The sequence below is a fragment of the Physeter macrocephalus genome, chromosome 7 (genome assembly GCF_002837175.3).
Source record: "Physeter macrocephalus isolate SW-GA chromosome 7, ASM283717v5, whole genome shotgun sequence".
Lineage (NCBI taxonomy): Eukaryota > Metazoa > Chordata > Mammalia > Artiodactyla > Physeteridae > Physeter > Physeter macrocephalus.
Window position 1 is genome coordinate 34,853,030 of NC_041220.1, and position 21,999 is coordinate 34,875,028.

Consider the following 21,999-nt stretch of genomic DNA (forward strand, 5'->3'; position numbering starts at 1 on the left):
CAAAAAAAAAAAAAAAAAAAAAAAATTATACTTATTCACAATTTTCAACAGGAATATGAATCCAGAGTTAATTTAATAGATGTATATATAATAAACACATATTTTAAAACTTAATTTGTGGTAATAGTACTAAGAATATATTCTATACTTTAAAAAAGTAAATATTAAAATGAATTTAGATTTGCATGGATTAAACAACCCCTGAAAAACATTTGCCATACCTTTAAAAGGGTCTAAGATACACATCTGGTAAAAACTGGCCTTAGGAAAAAGCCCTCATCAAATCAATGCTGCCAATGACAGAGCTACTAAATTTTTCAGATAATGCAAAAACATTATATTGTATCACCATATAGTATGGAGAAAAACTGTCATCAGATGCTACTCAAACTCTAGGATAGGATGGCTGAAGTAGAAATTATGTTAAATTTAAGTCATACTGAAACTCATTCTTTCACTGAACAACTACTGTGAACCATAAGCTGTGCAGTGCACACATACCGTCTCTGCCCTAAACAGAGTGATTCCAAGCTCTTGGGAAAAGCAGATAAATAAATAGACAGTTATGACATTAAGGTGAGGAGAGGAAATACGTTCTAAAAAGGGTTCTTATAATTTCTATTCTTATATTCTTTCCCAAGTCTTCTTTAGACTGCTAAAGTATGTTATCCAGACTAATAAGTACAGGGGAATGGAGAAACTACTTAGTTTAACAAAAGAATTAAAGAGTAAAAGAAAAATAACAATAAAAACTTCCAAAACAATAAAACTTCCAACAACAACAACTACAACAATGATGACCATGATGCATGTGGAAAATTAAGGACAAAAGATGTGTCAAGTCTAAGAGTACAATATCTCTTCCTGTTGTTCCACAGAAGTCTAGAAACCGTGTTTCTAGTCCTGGTTCTAACACTTGTTCATTCATTCACTAAACATTTAATGAAAGCCTGATTATCTATTATGTGCCAGCACTGCTGCCAGGCCCTGGAGATAAGGTAATGAATGAGCATTCTTGCCCACACTGTACTTACAGTCAATCACATGAGCTTCTGGTACAGCAAGTTAATACGGGTAATTCCATCACAACCTCAGGGCCCCTTTTCCTCAGTTGTAAAATAAAGTAGTGAGACACAGGGATCTTCAAGGTATTCCTACTGGATTAAAATCCTGTGATGTAACTCACAACTTGTAGATCAGGAGTATTTAAAACACAGGGAACCTGAGGATCCACCTGCAAGGTTCAAGGGATCCTAAACTCCTTCAAATTGAACACAAGATTTGGTAGCTTTGTGTATATATAGGTTTTTCTAGAGAAAAGGTCTATAGGTGGAAAAACCTAAATTATGAAGTTTAGTTTTGGGCCTACCACAGGAAAAGTTTTATTTTAGCTATATTTACTAAGGTAATTTCTCTAAATCTGCCAAATATAACTTAACTCACAAGAAGTTTCAACTTAATTCACAAGGAGCTAATATTCACTTCTTTAACTCATGGTACAAATTGCACATTTCTAACCTAATATTTTGACCAGCACTAAAACAGAATAAATTATAAATAATATGTAGTTTATAAGTAAAAGAGTAATTTGTATTCTTTAGAGATTAAACTTTACTACTCTTTAAAAAATAACAATTACTTTTTATTTAGAAGCAAAAATATTTTTGCTGTAAAGAACTGAGGTAATACTAAGATTATTATCCTATCTTCTCTACATATAGCTGTTGCCCCTCATCTTAATAAAAACAGTAACAAACCTTGAAACATTAACACATGTTAAGCTGCTGCCAGGGAATTTCTAGGACAAATTCTCCCATTACATTCTCTATTTCAATGTGAATGTTGAGTTAAAGTCCACCAGAGCCTCTCGTAGTAGGAGACTAAGAAGGGAAATCAAATGAAAAATGAAACATCGGCAGTGAGACACAGAAAGGAGAACAGAATCATTTACAATTTCACTGCCTGTGCCACAGTGACGCCAACTGGCCAGCCAAGTTATGACAACTTAATAAGCCATCATCTTAATTTCATAAAAGACTTTACACTTTTTAAAGTACATTATGCAGTATGCATTAAATAAAAGCCATTATATGATTTTATTTTATTTTTTCAATATTTTTAAATTGAAGTATAGTTGATTTACAATGTGTACTGTATGATTTTAAACATCAAATATGTATAAAAGATGTATATTAGTAAAATACCCTTAGTTATGAGCTAGTTTCTCATGAAATCTCTTTACTAGTCTATATAATGCTAAGCAGTACATTATTCACACTTTCCTTATGAACTTTTATCTACATTAAAAGAGAAATATGAATATGACGTTAAATACAATTTCCCTTTTATTGCTCAGGAAAATAAAGGAGTATGCCAAAATGCAGGTAAATATATGTCTAACAGATCTTGAGTGTAATTTATTTAAAACAGTCAAAGGATGCTTTTGAAATACTGTTTTCACTCATAGTAAAAGGGATCACATAGACAAGTTTTATTTTAAAGAATATTAAATATGTAAGAAACTCTCATGATATATATTGTTCATAAGAGCAGCTACAAAGAGAAACAAGTTTTATGATGCTGAATTTCTTTAGGGAGGTAAAGTGGGGTGTACTGTTTAAAGTGGATTACTGCTTCTAAGGAGTCTTGCCTACCGGTAAAGTTCACATCCAATAAGAGGAGAGCTCCAGGACAACACTTCCTTTTTTCCTTCTTTACCCCCCAATAGAAAATGAAATAACATTACAGGCGAATCTCCAAAAAGAGAATTAAACATTAAATAAGCAGTAAACTTACAAAGCAGCAAGTTAACTGGCTTTGACTGCATAAGCAAAGAACTTATACAGATATATAATGATTTAATTCACTTCACTCTAATAAGACTCTAAAGTTAAAATGTGAAAGGATTAAAAAAAACTTATCAGTACTACTCAAAGGTAATAAAGGTTCTTAACTAAAGACTCATGAATAGGTTTAAGGTACAAAGCAACCCTGCAGAAGAATGAAGCTGGCGGAATTAACTACCAGGTATCACGGTTGAAGCTAGTATTTGTTCCAGACTTAATTACTCTAATAAGTAAGTAGGTAAAATAGTGTGGTATTATTGCAAGGATAGACAAAAAGACTAAGAAATAAAACAGCCCAGTAGCAGAGCCACACATATACGATCACCTGATTAACAGCAACGGCCCCTATGTGGAGAAAGGATAGTCTTTTCAACAAATGATGAAAATCACAGGCATATGAGAAAAGAAAATGAAACTTGACCCCTATATCATGCCATACACAAAATTCCAGATGAATCACAGACCTATGTGTAAGAAGTAAAACAGTAAAACTTTTAGAAGAAGACAGAGTATCTTCATGATACTGGGATAGGCTAAGATTTTTTAGAAGGGTCACAAGAATCATTAAAGGGAAAGAAACACTAATAAATTGGACTTCATTAAAATTAACTTTTGTTCATCTAAAGATACCATTAATAGAGTACAAAAGCAAGTTACAGACTGGAGGTAAACATCTGCAATACACACATCCAGACAAATGACTTGTACCAAGAACATATAAAGAACTCCTACAAATGAATTAGAAAAAGGCATATACTTAATAGAAAAATGGGCAAAGGACTTGAAAAGATACTTCATAAAAGGTAATATTCAAATGGTCAATAATAATCTGAAAATATGCTCAACATCATTAGTCATCAGGGAGATGCATGTTAAAACCACAATAAGATAACCATTATGATTCCATCAAAATGGCTAAAATTTAAAAGTATGACAATACCAAAAATTGGTAATGATGTGGAATAACTACAATACTTATTCACTGCTGTCAGGATTGTCAGCTGGTTTGATCACTCGGCAAACTAGGTGACAATATCTACCAAACCCAAACATCACCATGACCTGGCAATTTCACTCAGGGTATATACTCAACAGAAATAGGTGATTATGTACACCAAAAGACCTGTATAAGAATGGTCACAGCATCTTTATTCATAATAGGCACAGGCTGGAAACAACCTAGGTATCCATCAACTGAAGAATGGATATACAAATCGTGGTGTATTGACACAATGGAAAACTATATTACAATGAAAAAGAATTAAATACTGCCAAAGCAACAACAACCATATTATAGACATAACGTTGAGTGAAAGCCAGTCAGAAAAGAGTACACACTGTGTGATTCCATTTATATGCAGTTCAGGAAGAGTCAAAAGCAATCAATGACAACAGAATTACACTAGTAATTACCCTGGAAGGGAGGGAGGTGTATTGCGTAGAAGAGGGCAAGAGGGAGCCAGGTAAGGCAGGACCTCGAAATGTTCTACTTCTTGATGTGGGTGGTGGTTCTGTTGAGCTTTACACTTAACATTTGTGCTTTTTACTATGTATAAGCTATAGCTCAAAAAAAAAAAAAAAAAAAAAAAACAGGCTTAAGATGGAAGATGGCAGGTGAATCCCCAAAATAATGCAGCATTCTGTGTGTTGCATTTTTCTCAAAGCTTTCATTAGACTGTCTATTAGAGTATCAACTCCCTGGTGGCAGGTATTTCTGTCATTTTTGTTGTGATGATATCCCCAATGCCTGGTATACAACAGAAGACACTCAATAAATGTTTGCAGAATAAATTCACAAAAAGGAGCTGTTACCAAAAATAAGATGAAGCAATCATTAACTGAAATCCTGGTATAACGAATTATTTGAATTAATAGAAGTTTATAAAGTAATTGGTAGACTGTCTAATGATGGTAACTTGAGTCTCCTTAATATGCAAGTGTGTCTTGGTGTTTTCAAATACCAGAAAGTGAAAATTTCCTTTGAGTGCTCAGAATTTAAGTCTTTCTTCTCAGTCACCCTATATTGGGTCATGGATGCTTAGAAACCGAGTTAAAACACCTGCAATTAAAATAACCATATCCCAAGCTTGAAAACACATTTGTTTCTTCCAAAGGACTGCTGAGCCAAAAATAAGTGAAATTCAGTGGAATTTTCTAAAAATCCATTAAAATGATCTATCTAAAACAGTAGTTTTCAACCAGAGGCAAGTTTTTCCCTACCCTTGACAGCTGGCAACATCTGGAGACATATTGCTTGTCACAACTGGAGGGTGCTACTGACATCTACTAGGAGGAGGCCAGGGATCCAGCTAACCACCTTACATGCACAGGCCAATCCTCCACTAAGGAATTTACCTGGCCCAAAATGTAGATAATGCTGAGAATGAGAAATCCTGATCTAAAATATCACCTTCTGTTAAACTAAAATAAAGAATTTTATTCTTAAAACATATGAAGTAAAAAGAGTCCTATTTAAGCTGTAAAATAATTCAAGTATCTTTCAACCAATACTTTTTCAAGAATATGAAACTATATTTTTAAAGTTATTTAAAGTTGTACACATGTATCAAATGTCAAAAAAAGGGGTGTTTAATTCAAGTATCTCCAGAAATGATAACCATCACTATCATTTCTAGGACTATATTAGGCATATTACTTATTTTAATCTCATTTAATATTAATATCCCCATGAAAATAAGATCTCATTTAGAGAGATTAGAAAACAACAACTAGAAGAGATTAAGTAACTATCTGCCCAAGGTTACACTGTCAGGAATGGCACAGCTGAAATCTGAACCCACATTAGCTCTAAACCCATGATGCTTCCATTAAAATGCATTAAATGTCAATTTCAAATGCGCAGCAGATCAAAATGAAACACACCCCAAGTTTCGTTTTCCACTGAGTCAAATATGCCATTTTAGAAAGTGAACGGCAAAGTCAAGAGAAGCCTGCTTAGGAATTACGTACTAAGGAATTATGTACTAAGAAAAGAGATAAGATAGTACCAATTTTTTAAAGGATAATCTATAGTTAATATTTTTGCTTATCACAAGTAAAATGAAGTCATTTTCTATAAAGTTATATGCCAAAATCATCAGATATACTCTTGTTCTGGTCATGCAATAAAACGGCAGATAGTAACATCAAAGCCTCAATGCTTTACTGGCCTGGAGCTTATTCTTGACAAATCACTAACATGACCCACCTAGTCATCCCTCCATAATAACATTGGATTCCTGGCATTTCAGCCTATCTAAGAACATATTCCCATATTAAACTCTATTACTTTCATCTCAACTTTAAGGGCTTATCATGATTCTTTGTATTAAGAGACAGAAAAGTGTTCTTACCCTATTAAAGCCATGTTCATGAGCGTCATCAGCTTCTCCATTACTAGTCACTGGAATCTCTGCTGCTGAATTTTTTGGAGATTCTTGAGCCATAGTAGACTCCTAAAAAAAGGAGGAAAGAAATAGTCATATAATAACACCAAATCATAAAAGGCAAACATTCAAAAGACTATATTCAGGTTTATAGCACTTAAAAGCCACCATTATAGCCCTTTTTAAAAATAATTACAACCTACCTAATCCTTATGTAATAAACATGATACTAATATAATAAAAAACACATCTGGCCTTTAAAACTGCATTCAACGTAGATTTCTTGATCTTACTGTAGGTACCAGGGGGCAATATCCTTACCTTGTAAATAGTACAAACGACACAAAAATCAAAAAATGCAAATAACGTCTTAGTATTATTGAAAATAATTTTGACTTTACAGGCTGCCTGAAAGATTCTTGGATCTACAGACCACACTTTGAGAGACACTGGTGTAGACAAATTTAACCAACATTTAGTGAAGCTTGTTATGTGCAAGGCACTCTACTAGATTTTAGAGAATACTAAAAAAAAAAAAAAAAAAAAAAAAAAAAAGGTAGGCACTGCTCTGGGGGAAAGTACCGCTGACTCAGTTTGGGAGACTGACTAGACTCTTCAGTAAATACCTAGAACAGTAAGTATCTGCCCCTCTTTCTTTTGGATCCTCTAAAACCAAACCTTTTGGAATAGTTATAGATTGCATAAATCCTAGGGTCTTCCTATGCCAGATTTCTATTTCCTGGCAGCTCTAGAAATGTTCTGCTTCCCATAGATCCACATTTATATTACACTTCTACTCCTTATACAAACCTCTTTTTCTTTACCATGACAAATTTTATACATAGTAATGTTTCTCATGTCTGACACAACATTTAATAGACTATCTCTACATCTTTGTATTCCCAGGGCAACAGAATATAAATCTAAGCAAATAAATGAATACATTCCCTTTCAGTAAAGTCAGGTCCTTGAGGACAGAGACAGTCATAGCCATCTGTGTATCATTAGAGATTAGCCCAGGGTTCTCAATAAATGTTTACTGAATGGAAAGGATACGAGCTACATCAAAAGTCTGATTTGTAGTGATGAAGGTGTTAAAATGATCATTATACACTTATGTTCCACCCTCACTCTCTCCCTTGTCCCACCCATTGAGCATGTAGTCACACATTCGTTGCTTCTTATGGATATCACTGCAGTAAAACAAGCCAAGGGGAAATGTCGAAATAGCAAAACAAAACAAGTGAATTACCAAGTATCTCAAAATCAGTGTACTTAAATTATATGGAGACAGTTTTAATAAAAGACTAGAATATCAAACTGAACTTGGTTAAGCCAATGAAAAGAGAACTTTTATAATAAGGCAAAATCCTGTTAATATCACTTAAAACATTTCCCAGAAAACTCAGTTATTTCCTTGCATTCCTAAATATCTTATTAAAAAAATACTGGTTTAAAAAATGCCATATTTCAGAGTTCACCTTACCACAGGCTCGAAACTAGTGAGGGAATTAATAAACTGACATCTCATGTAAGACTTGAAAATTAAAAAAAAAATTTCAGAGAGAAGATTTCAAAAGTTCAAGAGGGGAAAACAAAAACTTCTCTGCTTTAGATTGGATTCTGGGGGAAGAGTCTCTGAATGCAGGAAAATTATCGTAGGGTTCTCCACTAAAGTGAGTGAGGGTAGTAAGACTGGACAGAGCTGCAATGCTGTTGTTACATCATAGGCCTTAGCCAATCGTATATGGAGCACTGAAGCTGAGATGGCTCTTTAAAGTTGTTCCAAATTAAGGGAAGGGGGCCAGGCCTTTGTACCCCCGCATCCCTACCCCTGGTTATTAGATGCAGGCTATCCCCTGGATAGGGGTATAATCGTGGACAAGGCAGTTCTCTTTGGCAGAGGCAATTCCTGGGGAGACTCAGCTATGAGCCCTCAGCAGGCATCACTCCTGGAAGGACAGCCCTGGTCCTAAAGGAGGTAACTGAGCCCCCCACCATAGCATCCACTATCTCCTCCTTATTATTATTCTAAAGCAGTATCTACTTTAAGGATTTGAAATGTCTTATTTAAATTATATCTGGCTACTTATATGCATATATTTACAGACTTTCACTGATCTCTACTAAGAGAAACTGTCTCTTTCACAGTCCCCAATTAAGGGGTGGCCCCTGACTGAACCAAAGAAGCACCCCCGACACAAGGCCTTGCAAGCTACAGGTTTCAAGATAAGGCCGGGTTAGAAAACCATTGCCCAACAGAGGAAAGAGGAATTTCCTGAGCTAATCAGACTCTTTCTGAAGGTCTGAGTTGGGGATGTTGAGCTAATCAGTCAACTAGGGTACTGGGAAGACAAATGAAAGCACAAGAAGAGCAAAGAGTAGAATTATTTTGATGAAAAGTCACAGCTTAAAAATTCACAAACTCTACTTGACCAGTGTTATCAAACTTGTCAAAGTTTGTTGACAAAGTGTTACCTGTATCTAGATCTTCCTCTGTTTCTAAATTATAACCTTATGAAAATCTTCTGTTTTTTTTATTATGGTAAAAAACGTGTAACCTAAAATTTACCATCTTAACCATTTCTAAATGTATAGTTCAGTAGTGTTATGTATAGTATTCTCATTGCTGTGCAATCTCCAGAACTTCTTCATCTTGCAAAACTGAAACTCTATACCCATTAAACAACAACTCTCCATTCCCCTCCCCCACTCCCCCAGAGCCCTTAGCAAGCATCATTCTGCTTTCTACTTCTATGAATTTGACTGTTCTGAATACCTCATACCAATGGAATCATATAGTATTTGACTTTGTATGACTGTCTTATCTTAGTTCACATAATGTCCTCAAGATTCATATCCATGTTGGACATGTGTCAACATTTCCTTTCTTTTTAAGGCTGAATAATATTCCATTGTATGTATATACCACATTTTATTTATTCAGTCATCCACTGATGGACATTTAGGTTGCTTCCATTTCTTGGCTCTAGTGAATAGTGCTGCTGTGAACATGGGTGTGCAAATATCTCTTCAAGGTTTTTCTTTCAATTCTTTCGGAAATATACCCCAAAGTGGGATTGCTGGATCACATGGTAATTCTATTATTAAATTTTTTAGGAAACACCATACTGTTTTCCATAATGGTTGCGCAATTTTATATTCCTACCAACAGTGCACAAAGGTTCCAATTTCTTCATATCCTCACCAATAATTGTTATTTACATTTTTAAAACAGTAGCCAACCTATTAAGTGTGAGGAGATATCTCATTGTGGTTCTGATCTGCATTTCCCTAATGATTAGAGTTGAGCACTTTTTCATATGCTTGTTGGCCATTTGTGTATCATCTTTGAAGGAACGTCTAGTCAAGTCTTTTGTCCATTTTAAAAATTGGGTTATTTGTGTTTTAATTGTTGAGTTGTAGGAGTTCTTTATATATTCTGGATATTAACCTCATCAGATATATGATTTGCAAATATTTTCTCCCATTCTGTAGGCTACCTTTTCACTCTGTTGATCGTGTCCTTTGATGTACAGAAGTTTTTAGTTTAGATGTAGTTCAATTTGTCTATTTTTACTTTTGTTGCCAGTGCTTTTGATGTCATATTCAGGAAATCTTTGCCCAATCCACTATCATAAGCTTTTCTTCTAAGAGTTTTATAGTTATAGGTCTTACATTTAGGTCTTAGATACATTCTGGAGCTGGTTTTGTGTATGGTATAAGACAGGGTCCAACTTGCATGTTGATATCCAGTTTTCCCAGCGCCATTTGTTGAAGAGACATTCCTTTTTTCCATCGAAGGGTCTCAGCATCTTGGCTTCTTTTGAGATCCCTATTTTCCTCACTGCCACTGCCTCCTTACAATATACCCAGATTACATGAGGCTACTGGAGTTAAGTTTCTGCTCCTTGTGGTTAAGAGATGTACAGACACTAGGTATTTGGTCTCTAATCCAACCAGGAAGATTAAGATCTAGCTATCTAAATAATCATCACTCTTCCAAATTGTAAGATATGCTCTTACTTTCTTCCTCCTAAAAATAGTTGGTGATTCAACAGGTATTTACTGTCTTCTATGTAATATGCATGGGATGAAACAGAAATAGAAATCAGATCTTAGGCTTCTAGGAACTAGAAGTATTGGTAAAAAATAATTACAGTACAGTGTGGTGAGCACCAGTGGGAAGACTTAATCAGAGGTGATATTTAAGTTGAATCTTATAGGATGACACATGGGGACACAGTAAAGGAGAGATTCTAAATAGAAGGAATAACAGGAGCAGAATAGAAAGAGTCTAGTATATTCTAGAAACTGCAACTAAAGCAATTTGGGTAGAATGGTGACTATTCATTCATACTTTCATCGGTTCTACTAATTTATTGAGCTCTCTCATGTGCCAGGCACAATATCAGATACTCAGGATAGAGTGGTGAACAAAACAGACAAAATTCCCTACCCTCATAGAGCTCATATCCTAGTTGGGGAAAACAAATAAATAAGTACACATGTTATACAGTCATAAATACTAATGGGCATGTGTTCATGAATGTGCTGCTTTAAATAAGGTAGTCAGGGAAAACCTCAGAAGAGACATATTTTTGTGAGACCTGAATAAAGTGAGGGAGTGAGCCATAAAGATATCCGGGAGTCCAGAATCCCAGGCAGAAGAAATAGTAAATACAAAGATGAGGAGGTGGGAACATGCTCAGCTTTTCAAGGAACAACAAGAAGGCCATGCAGCTTGACGGCCAGAGGAGAACAGAAAGAAATGTCAGAGAGGCAGCGAAGGGCAAGAACATGTGCAGCTTTAAAGACCATAATAAGAACTTTGGATTTTCTTCTTAGTGAAATGAGAAGCTACTTGAAGGTTTGAACGTAAGAGCGAAATGACCTCGGGCTTCTCTGGTGGCGCAGTGGTTTAGAGTCCGCCTGCCGATGCAGGGGACATGGGTTCGTGCCCCGGTCCGGGAAGATCCCACGTGCCACGGAGCAGCTGGGCCCGTAAGCCATGGCCGCTGAGTCCGCGCGTCCGGAGCCTGTGCTCCGCAACAGGAGAGGCCACAGCAGTGAGAGGCCAGCGTACCGCAAGAAAAAAAAAAAAAAGAGTGAAATGACCTGACTTATGTTTGAAAAGGATCACTCTTTTCCTACTGTGTTGCACTGAACTATAAGTGAGCAAAGGCAGAAGCAAAGAGAACAATTTAATGGAATAATCTAAGCAAGAGATAATGGTAGCTTGGAGTAAGGTGAGAGCGGCTGAGGAGGTAAGAAGTGGTTAGATTCTAGGCATATTCTGAGGGTAGAACCAATTGGAATTCCTTACAGACAGATGTGAAAGATGGGAAAAAGAGAGGTGATGGACAACTACAGAGGTTTTTGGCCCGAACAGCTGGAAAGGTGGAATTGCTGTTAATAGACCTGGGCAAGACTGGGGGTGGAGCACAGCATAGAGAAAACAGCTAAAGTTTAGTGTAGGACATATTAAGGTTTATGTGGATAACGTTACCAGGCTCTTGGATATATGAGCCTGAGTCCAGAAGAAAGCCTGACGCTGGGGATAAGAAATTTAGAAGTCATCAGTGTGTAGACGACATTTAAACCCCTTGGATTGGATAAGATCACCTAGAACAGGGGTCAACAAACATTTTCTATAAAGGGCCAAACAGCAAATATTTTAGGCTCTGTGAGCTGTAAGGTCTCTGTTGTAACTACTCAACTCTGCTGTTATAGCCCCAAAGCAGACACAGGCAATACATAAATGACTAGGCATGGATTTGGCTTGACCTCTGATCTAGAAAGTTGATGTAGATAGAAAAGAGAGGTTTGTAGACTGAGCTCTAGGACACCCTAATATTTGGACATGGGAGGAACTAGCAAAGGAAACTTATAAGGGATGGCAAGCAGGGTAGGAGAAAAACCACAATAGGAGGCTTCCAAGGGCAGGTTTCTGCTTCTGGAACTAATGGACTAAACCTCCCCAACCCTGCACAGAAAACAACTGTAAAAGCTGAACACAATTTAAAAAGCAATTAATTGAAGGCACTGGAGAGTAAAGAGACTCTGGTGGAGAGCACATGCTTGCTTGGAGGAGGGGAGATAGGGAGCTATGCAAGCAAGTTTCCATCTCCTTGGCTTTTAGCCTAAAACTAAATCCTATCTATGCTGTGCACCCAGTAGCTGCCAGAGCATCCAGGGGAAAACTAGTCCTTCTGAGTTGGGGAAAAGTTAAGCTCACAAAAGTAAAAGGTATGGGGGAATCCTGAAAAGGAAAGATCCAGAAAGGGGATTCCCAAACTCTGTCTACTCACATCTCTATCCCCTCAAGGTACCTGCACAGAACAGACTCGACTGAGCTCACCTAAAGCCAAAAGATCTGAATTGAGACCAGAGCTGCCACCCAAGAAACAGTTTGCAATGCAAGTCCAGCCAAGAAAATTATCAGCCAAAACAAAGGAAGCAATACTCACTGGAGAAAATTACAGAATCCAGGATCTTCATATCTCAATGTTCAAAACATTCAGGATACAATCCAAAATTATCAGGTATATAATGAACCAAGAAAACGAAACAGAATTCCCAAGGGAAAAGAAAATCAATTTAGTCTGGCTCTGAGATGAACAAGAGATTGGAACTAACAGATAAGGATTTAAAAGACACTATTACAATACCTTCAGTTAAGTAAAACAAAACATTTTCAGTGAATCAAAAATCTCAGTGAAAAAAACAGGAAATCTCAGCATAGTAAAAATGAAGCAAATGGATTTCTAGAACTGAAAACTACAATTTTTCAAAGAAAATATTCACTAGATGGACCTAGCCAAATGAGGATGACAGGAAAGAGTAAAGTAAAACTAAATTAAATCAATATAAATTATCCAAGGTAAAGAACAGAGAGAAAAAAAGACTAAAGAAAAAGACCTTCACAGACCTGTAAGAAAATATTAAATATTCCAATTTATGTGTAAGTAAAATACCAGAAGAAAAGGAGAGAGAAAAGGGTCACCTCAAAAGCAGCAAGAGAGAAAAAAAAATATTACTATCAGAGAACAACAATCCAACTAATGTCTGATTTCTCATCAGAAACTGTAAAGGCCAGAAGAGAGTGGGACACTGTGGTAAAAAGAAGAAAACTGTCCACCTAGAATTCTATATCCAGTGAAAATATCCTTTAAGAATTAGAGAGGATAGGGCTTCCCTGGTGGCGCAGTGGTTGCGCGTCCACCTGCCGATGCAGGGGAACCGGGTTTGCGCCCTGGTCTGGGAGGATCCCACATGCCGCGGAGCGGCTGGGCCCGTGGGCCATGGCCGCTGAGCCTGCACGTCCGGAGCCTGTGCTCCGCAACGGGAGAGGCCACAGCAGAGGGAGGCCCGCATACCACAAAAGAACAAAAAAAAAGAATTAGAGAGGATATTAAGGATATTCTCAGATAAAACTAAGAGAATTCATCACCAGCAGACCTGAACTACAAGAAATGCTAAAGAAAGTTCTCAGGCTGAAGGGAAATAAAACCAGACAGAAAAAAATAGATGTTCAGAAAAGAATGAGAAGGAAATGAAATGGTAATTCCCTGGGTAAATGCAAAAAGCATTTTTTTTTTCTTTTTGCCTTTTCATCTCAATTTCTTTATAAACCATAAAACTGCTTAAAGCAAATGTTAGAACATCATGTGGTTTACAATGTATCTAGACATAATATACATAAAACAACTGTATTAAAGAACAAAGGGGGAGATAAGGGAAATATGGACCTAAAAGGATACAAAATTTCTGTTTTAAGAGAAAAGCAGTACATTATTAATTATAAGTGAAATATGAAAAGTTTAATATATATACTATAATCATGGCAACCACTAAAAGTATAATGCAAAGAAGTGTAACTAAAAAATTACCAGGAAAATAAAAGTGAAATTAAAATATTCAGATAATAAATAAAAAGGCAGGAAAAGAGGAGAGAAAAAATACAGAGGAAAGAAGTAAAAAACAAAGAAACTAAGAGGGTAGATACAAAATCAACTACATCAATAATGGCATTAAATATTATTGGACTAAACATTTTAGTTAAAAGGCAGAGATTGTCAGAGTGGAATTTTTATTTTTTATTTTTTTTTGGCCATGCCATGCATCTTGCGGTATCTTAGTTCCCCAACCAGTGATGGAACCTAGGCCCTTGGCAATGAAAGTGCAAAGTCCTAACCGCTGGACCACCAGGGAATTACCTGGATTTTTTCTTTTAATGACCCTACTATATTCTATCTATAAAGCCAAAGATATAAATAGATGGAAAATAAATGGATGGAGAAAGATACACCACGCAAAGAGAAGGCATAAGAAAGTTGGCATGGTTTTACTAATATCTGATAAAAGTTTTTTTTAAAGTATTACCAAAGATAAAGAGAGATGTTTCATAATGATAAAATGATCAATTCATCAGGAATATGTAACAATCATAAATGTGTATGTTGGTTCCCATAACAGAGCTTCAAAATAAATGAAACAAACATTGACTGAATTAAAAAGAGAAACAGACAACTCCACAATCATCTTTGGAGACTTTACCACCACTCTTATAGCAACTGAAAGAACAACTAGGACAAAGGAAACTGGCATAGACATAGAAGATCTGAACACCATCAGCCACCCTGACTGATATTTATGGAATAGGAAACTTAATAATGGCAGAATACATATTACTTTCACACAAACATGATGTATTTAGCTAAACAAGTCATATTTGGTGCCATAAAACAAGACTCAATAAATTTTAAAAGCGTGAAATCATATAGAGAATGTTCTATGACCACAGTGGAATTTAATTACAATCAATCCATACAGATATGCAGGAAACCCCCAAAATTTGGAAATTAAATAACACATCTAAAAAATTAATGTGAAAAAGAAGAAACCACAAGAGAAAAAAAATATTTTGAACTGAATGATAATGAAAACACAACATAGCAATATTTGTGCGATGCACCTAAAGCAAAGCTTAGAAATTTATAGCTTTAAATGCTTATATTTGAATAGAAGGAAGATCTTAAACCAACAATCTAAGATTGTACCTTAAGAAAACAGAAAAAGAGCAAATTAAACTAAAATTAAGATGTAGGAAGGAAATAATAATAAAGACCCCAAATCAAGGAAATAGGTGGTAGGCAGTAGAAAAACTGGCTCGCATACTTCAAAAAGCTTAAGCTCATGAAAAATAAAAGTAGATGAACTGTTGCAGATAAAAGGAGACAAGATAAATGCCAGCTAAATACAATATACAATATGGACTGGATCACAAAATAGGAAAAAAATAGCTATAAAGGATATTATTGGAACAACTGTGGATTGAATAATAGTACTGTATCAATTTCCTAAATAATTTTCTAATTTTGATAAAAGTACTGAAATTATATAAGAAAAAGTCCTTGTTCTTAGGAATAAAGGGACACGATGTCTGCAAATCACTCTCAAATGGTTGAAAAGAGAAGAAACTGTATATATATATAAAGAGAAAACATTAAAGTAAATGGGACAAAACAATGACTGGTGAATCTGGGTAAAGAGTTTAAGTTTTCTGTATGAAATTTTATCAAAATTTAAAGTTTGAAAAATAAAAATAACAAAAGAGGCTAGAAAAGTATGCAGGAGACTATCATGATGGACTTTATAAATGCCAGACCAAGAAGTGTGGACTTCTCCTAAAAGGGATAAGGGAGAAAGAAGCAGAAGAATCTGATCAATTTATTTTAGAGAACAGTCTGGTAGGAGGTTAGACTGAAGGGAAAGAAGGAAAGACTAGAAGTAGAAGAACTATTTAGGAGGTATTTTACAGTCCAAGTAAGAAATAATAAAGATCTAAATTAAGGTCGTGCGAATGGAAAAAGGTAGATTCAAGAGTTCTTTAGGAGGTAAAGTAAGAGACTTACAGAGTGACTAGATTGTGGGGGATCAAGAAGGGGGAGGAATGTAGGATAACCCATGCCCCCTACCCAATTTTTGGCTTGGGCAAGGAGAAAGACGAACATGTCACTCACCAAAGGGTACAGCAAAGTCCTGAGAGGCACAGACTGTTTCATCCATAAATGCCAATGATTTTCAACCCTCTCTGAATCTTAGAACTACCTGGGGAACTTTAAGTTTTAAAAGTTCACCAGGTGATTCCAATGTGTAGCTAATTGAGAATCACTGCTATAAGCAGGCACTAGACTCTTTAAACAAACAAACATAAAACTTTAGTACTGGGGAGGATCTACAAGTCATTCAGTTCAACTTGTCACGCAGATTAAAACCACAAATCAGATACTACTGTACACCCATCAGAATGGCCAAATTTAGAAAGACTGACAAAACCAAGTGTTAGCAAGTATGTGGATTCTCATACATTGCTGGTGCAAGTAAAAATTGGTAAAATCACTGTGGAAAACTTTTTGGCAGTATTTAACTATTAAAGTTAAACATATGCCTATCCTATGACCCAGCAACTCCACTCCTAGGAAATACACACAAGAAATATAGTGCATATGTCCATCATAAAACAAATACAAGAATATTCATAGCAGCTTTATCCAAAATAGCTAAAAACTGGAAACCCAAATGTGCCCATCAACGGTAGAACGGATAAAGAAGCTGTAGTATAATCATACAATGGAACACTACACAGCAATAAAATAGAAATGTGGCTATTAAAAACAAAAAATCTCACAGACAACGTTGAGCCAATGAAGCCAGACCCAAAGGGTACATACCATACGATTCAATTCAAAAAGAAAACCAACAAGGAACGATGGCTGTAGGCAGAACAGTGGTAATCTTGGTGTGAGGAAGTACTCAGTCGTGACCTTGACTTCCGGTTTCGTTTCTGCATGGAAGGAGCTTGGGAGTCACCACTTCATTCTAACAACAAGTAAGAAGCTGAACAGACTAAAAAGTCAACAACTCTTCTCGGATTCGTAAAAGGGGAGACACAGGGCACACCACTACTCCCAAAATTGGAGAGACAGGCAAATGCAGGGAGCCATGGCTCACCACAGCAAAACCCACCTCAGGAACCAGTGCTGGGGTAGGAAAACCTGAACTGTAATCGATGAGCTGCTGGAGGCTCAGTGTGGACAACTGTGAGAATTAAAGACTCCAGGGGGACTCAGTCATAAGCAGGGTCCCACAATACTGAGTTTTGCTTCCAAGAGCCAGACCAGGTTACCCCTGCAAATATGGCAGAAAAATCCCCTCATCCTTCCAGCAAGTGGTGGAGAATTGAAACCATTGTGAAATACACCAAGCACTCTGTTCTGAACAAGGCCTACCCTCAGGAGAAACCAGAACCTAACCTGCTTGGGTAAAACCAGCACCTAACAGAGATGAGGAAGGGAAATACCCAAACCCAGCACACTCTAACTATCCTGTCCCACCTAAGGGGAGGACAGAAAAACTGAGAAACACTTGTGAAGTTCATAATCCAGAGGCACAGGCTCACTAAAAGGCTGAGACCTAATCACAGGACTATACAGTGCTTCCCTCCTCCCACACCTTACCCAGACATTGCTAAAGGCCTATTTACAGCAGTTCCTTTTACCTGATACATCATGGCTGACTACCAAGGAAAAAATTACAAGGCTTCCAAAGGCAAAAAACACAATTTGAGATCACAGAGCAAGCATCACAATCAGAAATGGCAGGGATGTTGGAATTATCAGACCAGGAATTTAAAAACAACTATGATTAATATGATAAGGGCTGTAATGGATAAAGTAGACAGCATGCATGAACAGACGAGCAACATAAGCAGAGATGTAGAAATCCTAAGAAAGAACCAAAAAGAAATGCTAGAGATAAAAATCACTTAATAACAGAAATGAAGAATGCCTTTGACGGGCTTATTAGTAGACTGAACAATGACCTTGGGGTAGGCAAACATTTCTTAGGAAACAAAAAAACATAAACAATAAGAGAAACACTGATAACCTGGACTTCATCAAAATTAAAAACTTCTTTTCAAAACGACACCATTAAAAAAATGAAAAGGCAAGCCACAGACAGGGAGAAAACAGATGTAAGATATGTATCTGACAAATGACTGGTATTCAAAATATATAAATAAGTCTTAAAATTCAATAAGACGACAAACAACGCAAATAAAATATGGCCCAAAATTTTAACAGACGCTTCACTAAAGAAAACAAATGAATGGCAAGTAAGTGCATGAGAAGATGTTCAACATCACTAATCATCAAGGAAATGCAATTTAAAGCTACAAGAAGATACAACTATATACTCAATACAATGGCTAAAGTTTAAAAAGACTGACAATACCAAGTGTTGATAAAGAGTAACTGGAATTTGCATACACTGCTGGCGGAAATGTAAAAAACTACTTCACTTTGGAGGACTGTTTAGCAATTTCTTATAAAAGTAAACATACACTTGATCATATCACTCAGTCATTCTGTACCTAAGCATTCACAAGAAAAATAAAAACAAATGTCCCAAAGAGACTTGTAGATGTGTATTCATAGCAGCTTTACTCGTAAGAGCCCAAAACTAGGAAAAAAAAAATGCCCATTAACAGGTTAATAGATAAACAAATTATAGTACATACATATCACGGAATATTCCTCAGCAATAAAAAAGAGTGAATTACTGATGCATGCAATAACCGTTGATTAATCTCATAATATTATGCTGAGCCAAAAAAAGCCAGACACAAAAAGAATACATGCTATATGATTCTATTTATACAGAACTCTAGAACACACAAAATTAATTTATCACAACGAATCAGTTGTTGCCTGGGGAGAGGGGTGGATAGGGGAGGACTGATGGCAAAGGGGCACAAGAAACTTTATCTGTATCTTTTTTTTTTTTTTTGGTAAGCGGGCCTCTCACTGTTGTGGCCTCTCCTGCTTCGGAGCACAGGCTCTGGACGCGCAGGCTCAGCGGCCATGGCTCATGGGCCCAGCCACTCCGCGGCATGTGGGATCTTCCCGGACCGGGGCACGAACCCGTGTCCCCTGCATCGGCAGGCGGACTCTCAACCACTGCGCCACCAGGGAAGCCCTTTATCTGTATCTTGATTGTGATTATGGGTTTCCCAAGTTTATACATTTGTCAAAACTCATCGAACGGCATATTTTAAATGGATGCATTTTATCATATGCAAAATATACTTCAATAAACTGTCAATTTTTTTTTAAGGGTGAATTCCATTCTACCATCTCTAAGGACAGAGGATCTGTTTTGCCTGAAAGCCCAAAATCCACCCCCAGGGAGACCATACCAGTCTGATGCGGGGAGGCATATGGCCCTGATCATGATCTTCCTTGCCCACCTACAAGGAAGAACGGGCTTGCAGCTCTACAGCCCACTAGCAAATAAAGTTTGTCACCTTCCAAAATATGTGTTCATGACAAAAATAAATTAGGTCAATACCCTCTCACCATAAAAATTACTGCAGAATCCTAAGTGTCACTTACAGACATATATTCCCTGTTTGATCCAGAGTCTGGAAATTCACACGCACTCGCCTCTAAGAGAATATCTTAACAAATGGCAGAGCATTAAAAAGTCCTCTGTTCCTCAGATCCGGTGTCCCTCATCCTAGATCTTTTAAGGCAGCCACAGAGGCAATGACTGGTTTGCCAAGTCAGACTTTTAGCCACGTCTGTGTATATCTTATTCTCCTGGCTGCCCAGCCACAGTCCCCCCAGTGTTGGGGAAAGCCTCCACATAAGTCTGGGGAAAGGCAGAGCCTGCTTCTTCTTATATAAAAGCTCAGAACACCAGATAATCAAGCAAATATCTGGAGCCAGATTACTTGAGTTCAATCCCTGGCTCCTCCACATACTAGCTATGTAAACTTCCTAAAATTCTCTTTCCTCATCAGTAAAATGATAATAGTATTGTGCCTACCTTATGATGTTGTTGTGAGGATAAAATATAAAGTACTTAGAAAAGTATCTGGCATATAATAAGTGGTATATAGGTTACATTATAATTACTTGTTTCCCAAACTCTGGGGGCACTGCCATATGACCTTGGCTCTGCCAAATCAAAGGCACTTGCCCCAGACCTGGAATCAGAAACTAGCAATAACAATAAAGAGGAATAAGGAGGAACTCACTCTGGGGCAGCCACAACTGTAGTTAGACCAAATGCCTTCAGCAGTGGCCACAGCACCAGGGGCAGCACCCAGTCACCAGAGCTAGTCCCCAGAGTCCTGGCAGTGCGAGGTGCTAGGGCCAGTGCTAAGCGATGGCAGCGACAGTGCCCTCACTGAAATCGTGCTGAACCGTGACTTGGAGCATACTCCCAGATATGGAGCCTGCATTCTGGTTTTCCAACTTTCCAGTAAGCTACCTCAGATCCTCTTAGTAAATGTCTTTTCTCTGTAAGTGAGCTGGAGTTGGTTTCATTTGCTTCCAACATAAGATCCTGACAGCTGACCTGCAAAGAGTGGATAAATGTGAAAAGGTCTTATATTATCTTTATGAGTGCTTCTGCATACCAAGTGATAAGTATGAAATGGTCTAGAAACTTTTGAGACTATTAGTGAACAAGTTAGCTATGGAACTTGTTTGATACCTTCATGATTCCCTAATCTGCCAATAATAACCAAAAAGCTGACCTTAATTAACTGCCTTCTACATGCCAGGCACTGTGCTAATAATAAGCACATTACAGGGAATATTTCATTTAACCCTCACAACTGCCCTGTGAGGTAGATAAGATTTTCCCAATTTTACAGATGAGAAAACTGAGGGTTAGGAAGGTTAAAGAATTTAAATAATTTAAATAATGTATCCTCTTGCAAATGGAGCCCTACCAGAATAGTAAGAGCTAACAATGAGTACATACCAAGTGTCAGGCACTGTTCTATATGTTTTTCACATACTAACCGATTTAATTCTAATTTTGCATTAACTCATTCAAGCCCACCACAACTTGCGAACCTAGATACCATTATTGTTCCTGTTTCACAGGTAAGAGAACAGAAAGATTAAGAAATGTGCTTAATGACATGCAGCTAGCAAGTGATGAACTGGGATTCAAATCTGGCAGTCCAGCTTCAGAGACCTTATTTTTAACCTCGACATTATACTGCCTCCCTAAAGGTGACTGAAATACATCAATGGGCCATGCTAACCAATATATATGCCTTCAGATATTTATGAGTCAAACGTACTGCTTTCTTGATGTTGACAACTTGTACTGTTGTTTCTTCTGTTTCCATATCAACCTGCGCTACTCTGTGCTACTTGTCTTAATCTGACCCTTCATTTCCAACAATTCAAGATTGAAGCAACAGCCTCCAATTATATCATTATTGCTGCCTTTTGCTAATAACAGAGCCCTAAAGACAGCTGTGAACAGGAACTTCCTACTCCTAGCTGTGGGAGGTTGCACAATTAAACTAGGACATCTGGGAATCAGGAGCTTCAGTATATTTCAGTATATTTCAGTATATCAGGACTAAGCCTGATGCTGCAAATGGCATCAGCTGCCAGAAAATATGCATATTATTGATCCTGATAACTCCTTGGTTAGCAGTTGGGGTCAATTTTAGTACCCATCCCCCCAAACAACGTCTAGAGACATTTCTGGTTGTTCGAGCTGGGGATGGTGTGCTACTGGCTTCTTGAAGGTACAGGCCAGGAATATTGCTAGAGGTCCTACAATGCACAGGGTAATCCCCCACAATAAAAAATCATATAGCCAAATATGCCACAGAGTCAAGGCTGAAAAACTCTGTAAATAGCCTGATGCTGTAAACTGCTTCTTAT

The 21,999-nt window shown here is 37.0% G+C and overlaps 1 protein-coding gene across 7 annotated transcripts in view; it reads right to left on the bottom strand.

The window, feature by feature from the left end:
* Nucleotides 1-21,999, bottom strand: part of ARFIP1 (ARF interacting protein 1) — a 130,590-nt gene that overhangs the window by 80,622 nt on the left and 27,969 nt on the right. For all 7 annotated transcript variants that reach the window (XM_024126625.3, XM_024126620.3, XM_028491791.2 and 4 more), the window contains one exon: nucleotides 6,200-6,301. In XM_024126625.3, coding sequence (XP_023982393.1) covers nucleotides 6,200-6,301 — 102 coding nt within the window. The remainder of the gene's footprint in view (nucleotides 1-6,199; nucleotides 6,302-21,999) is intronic.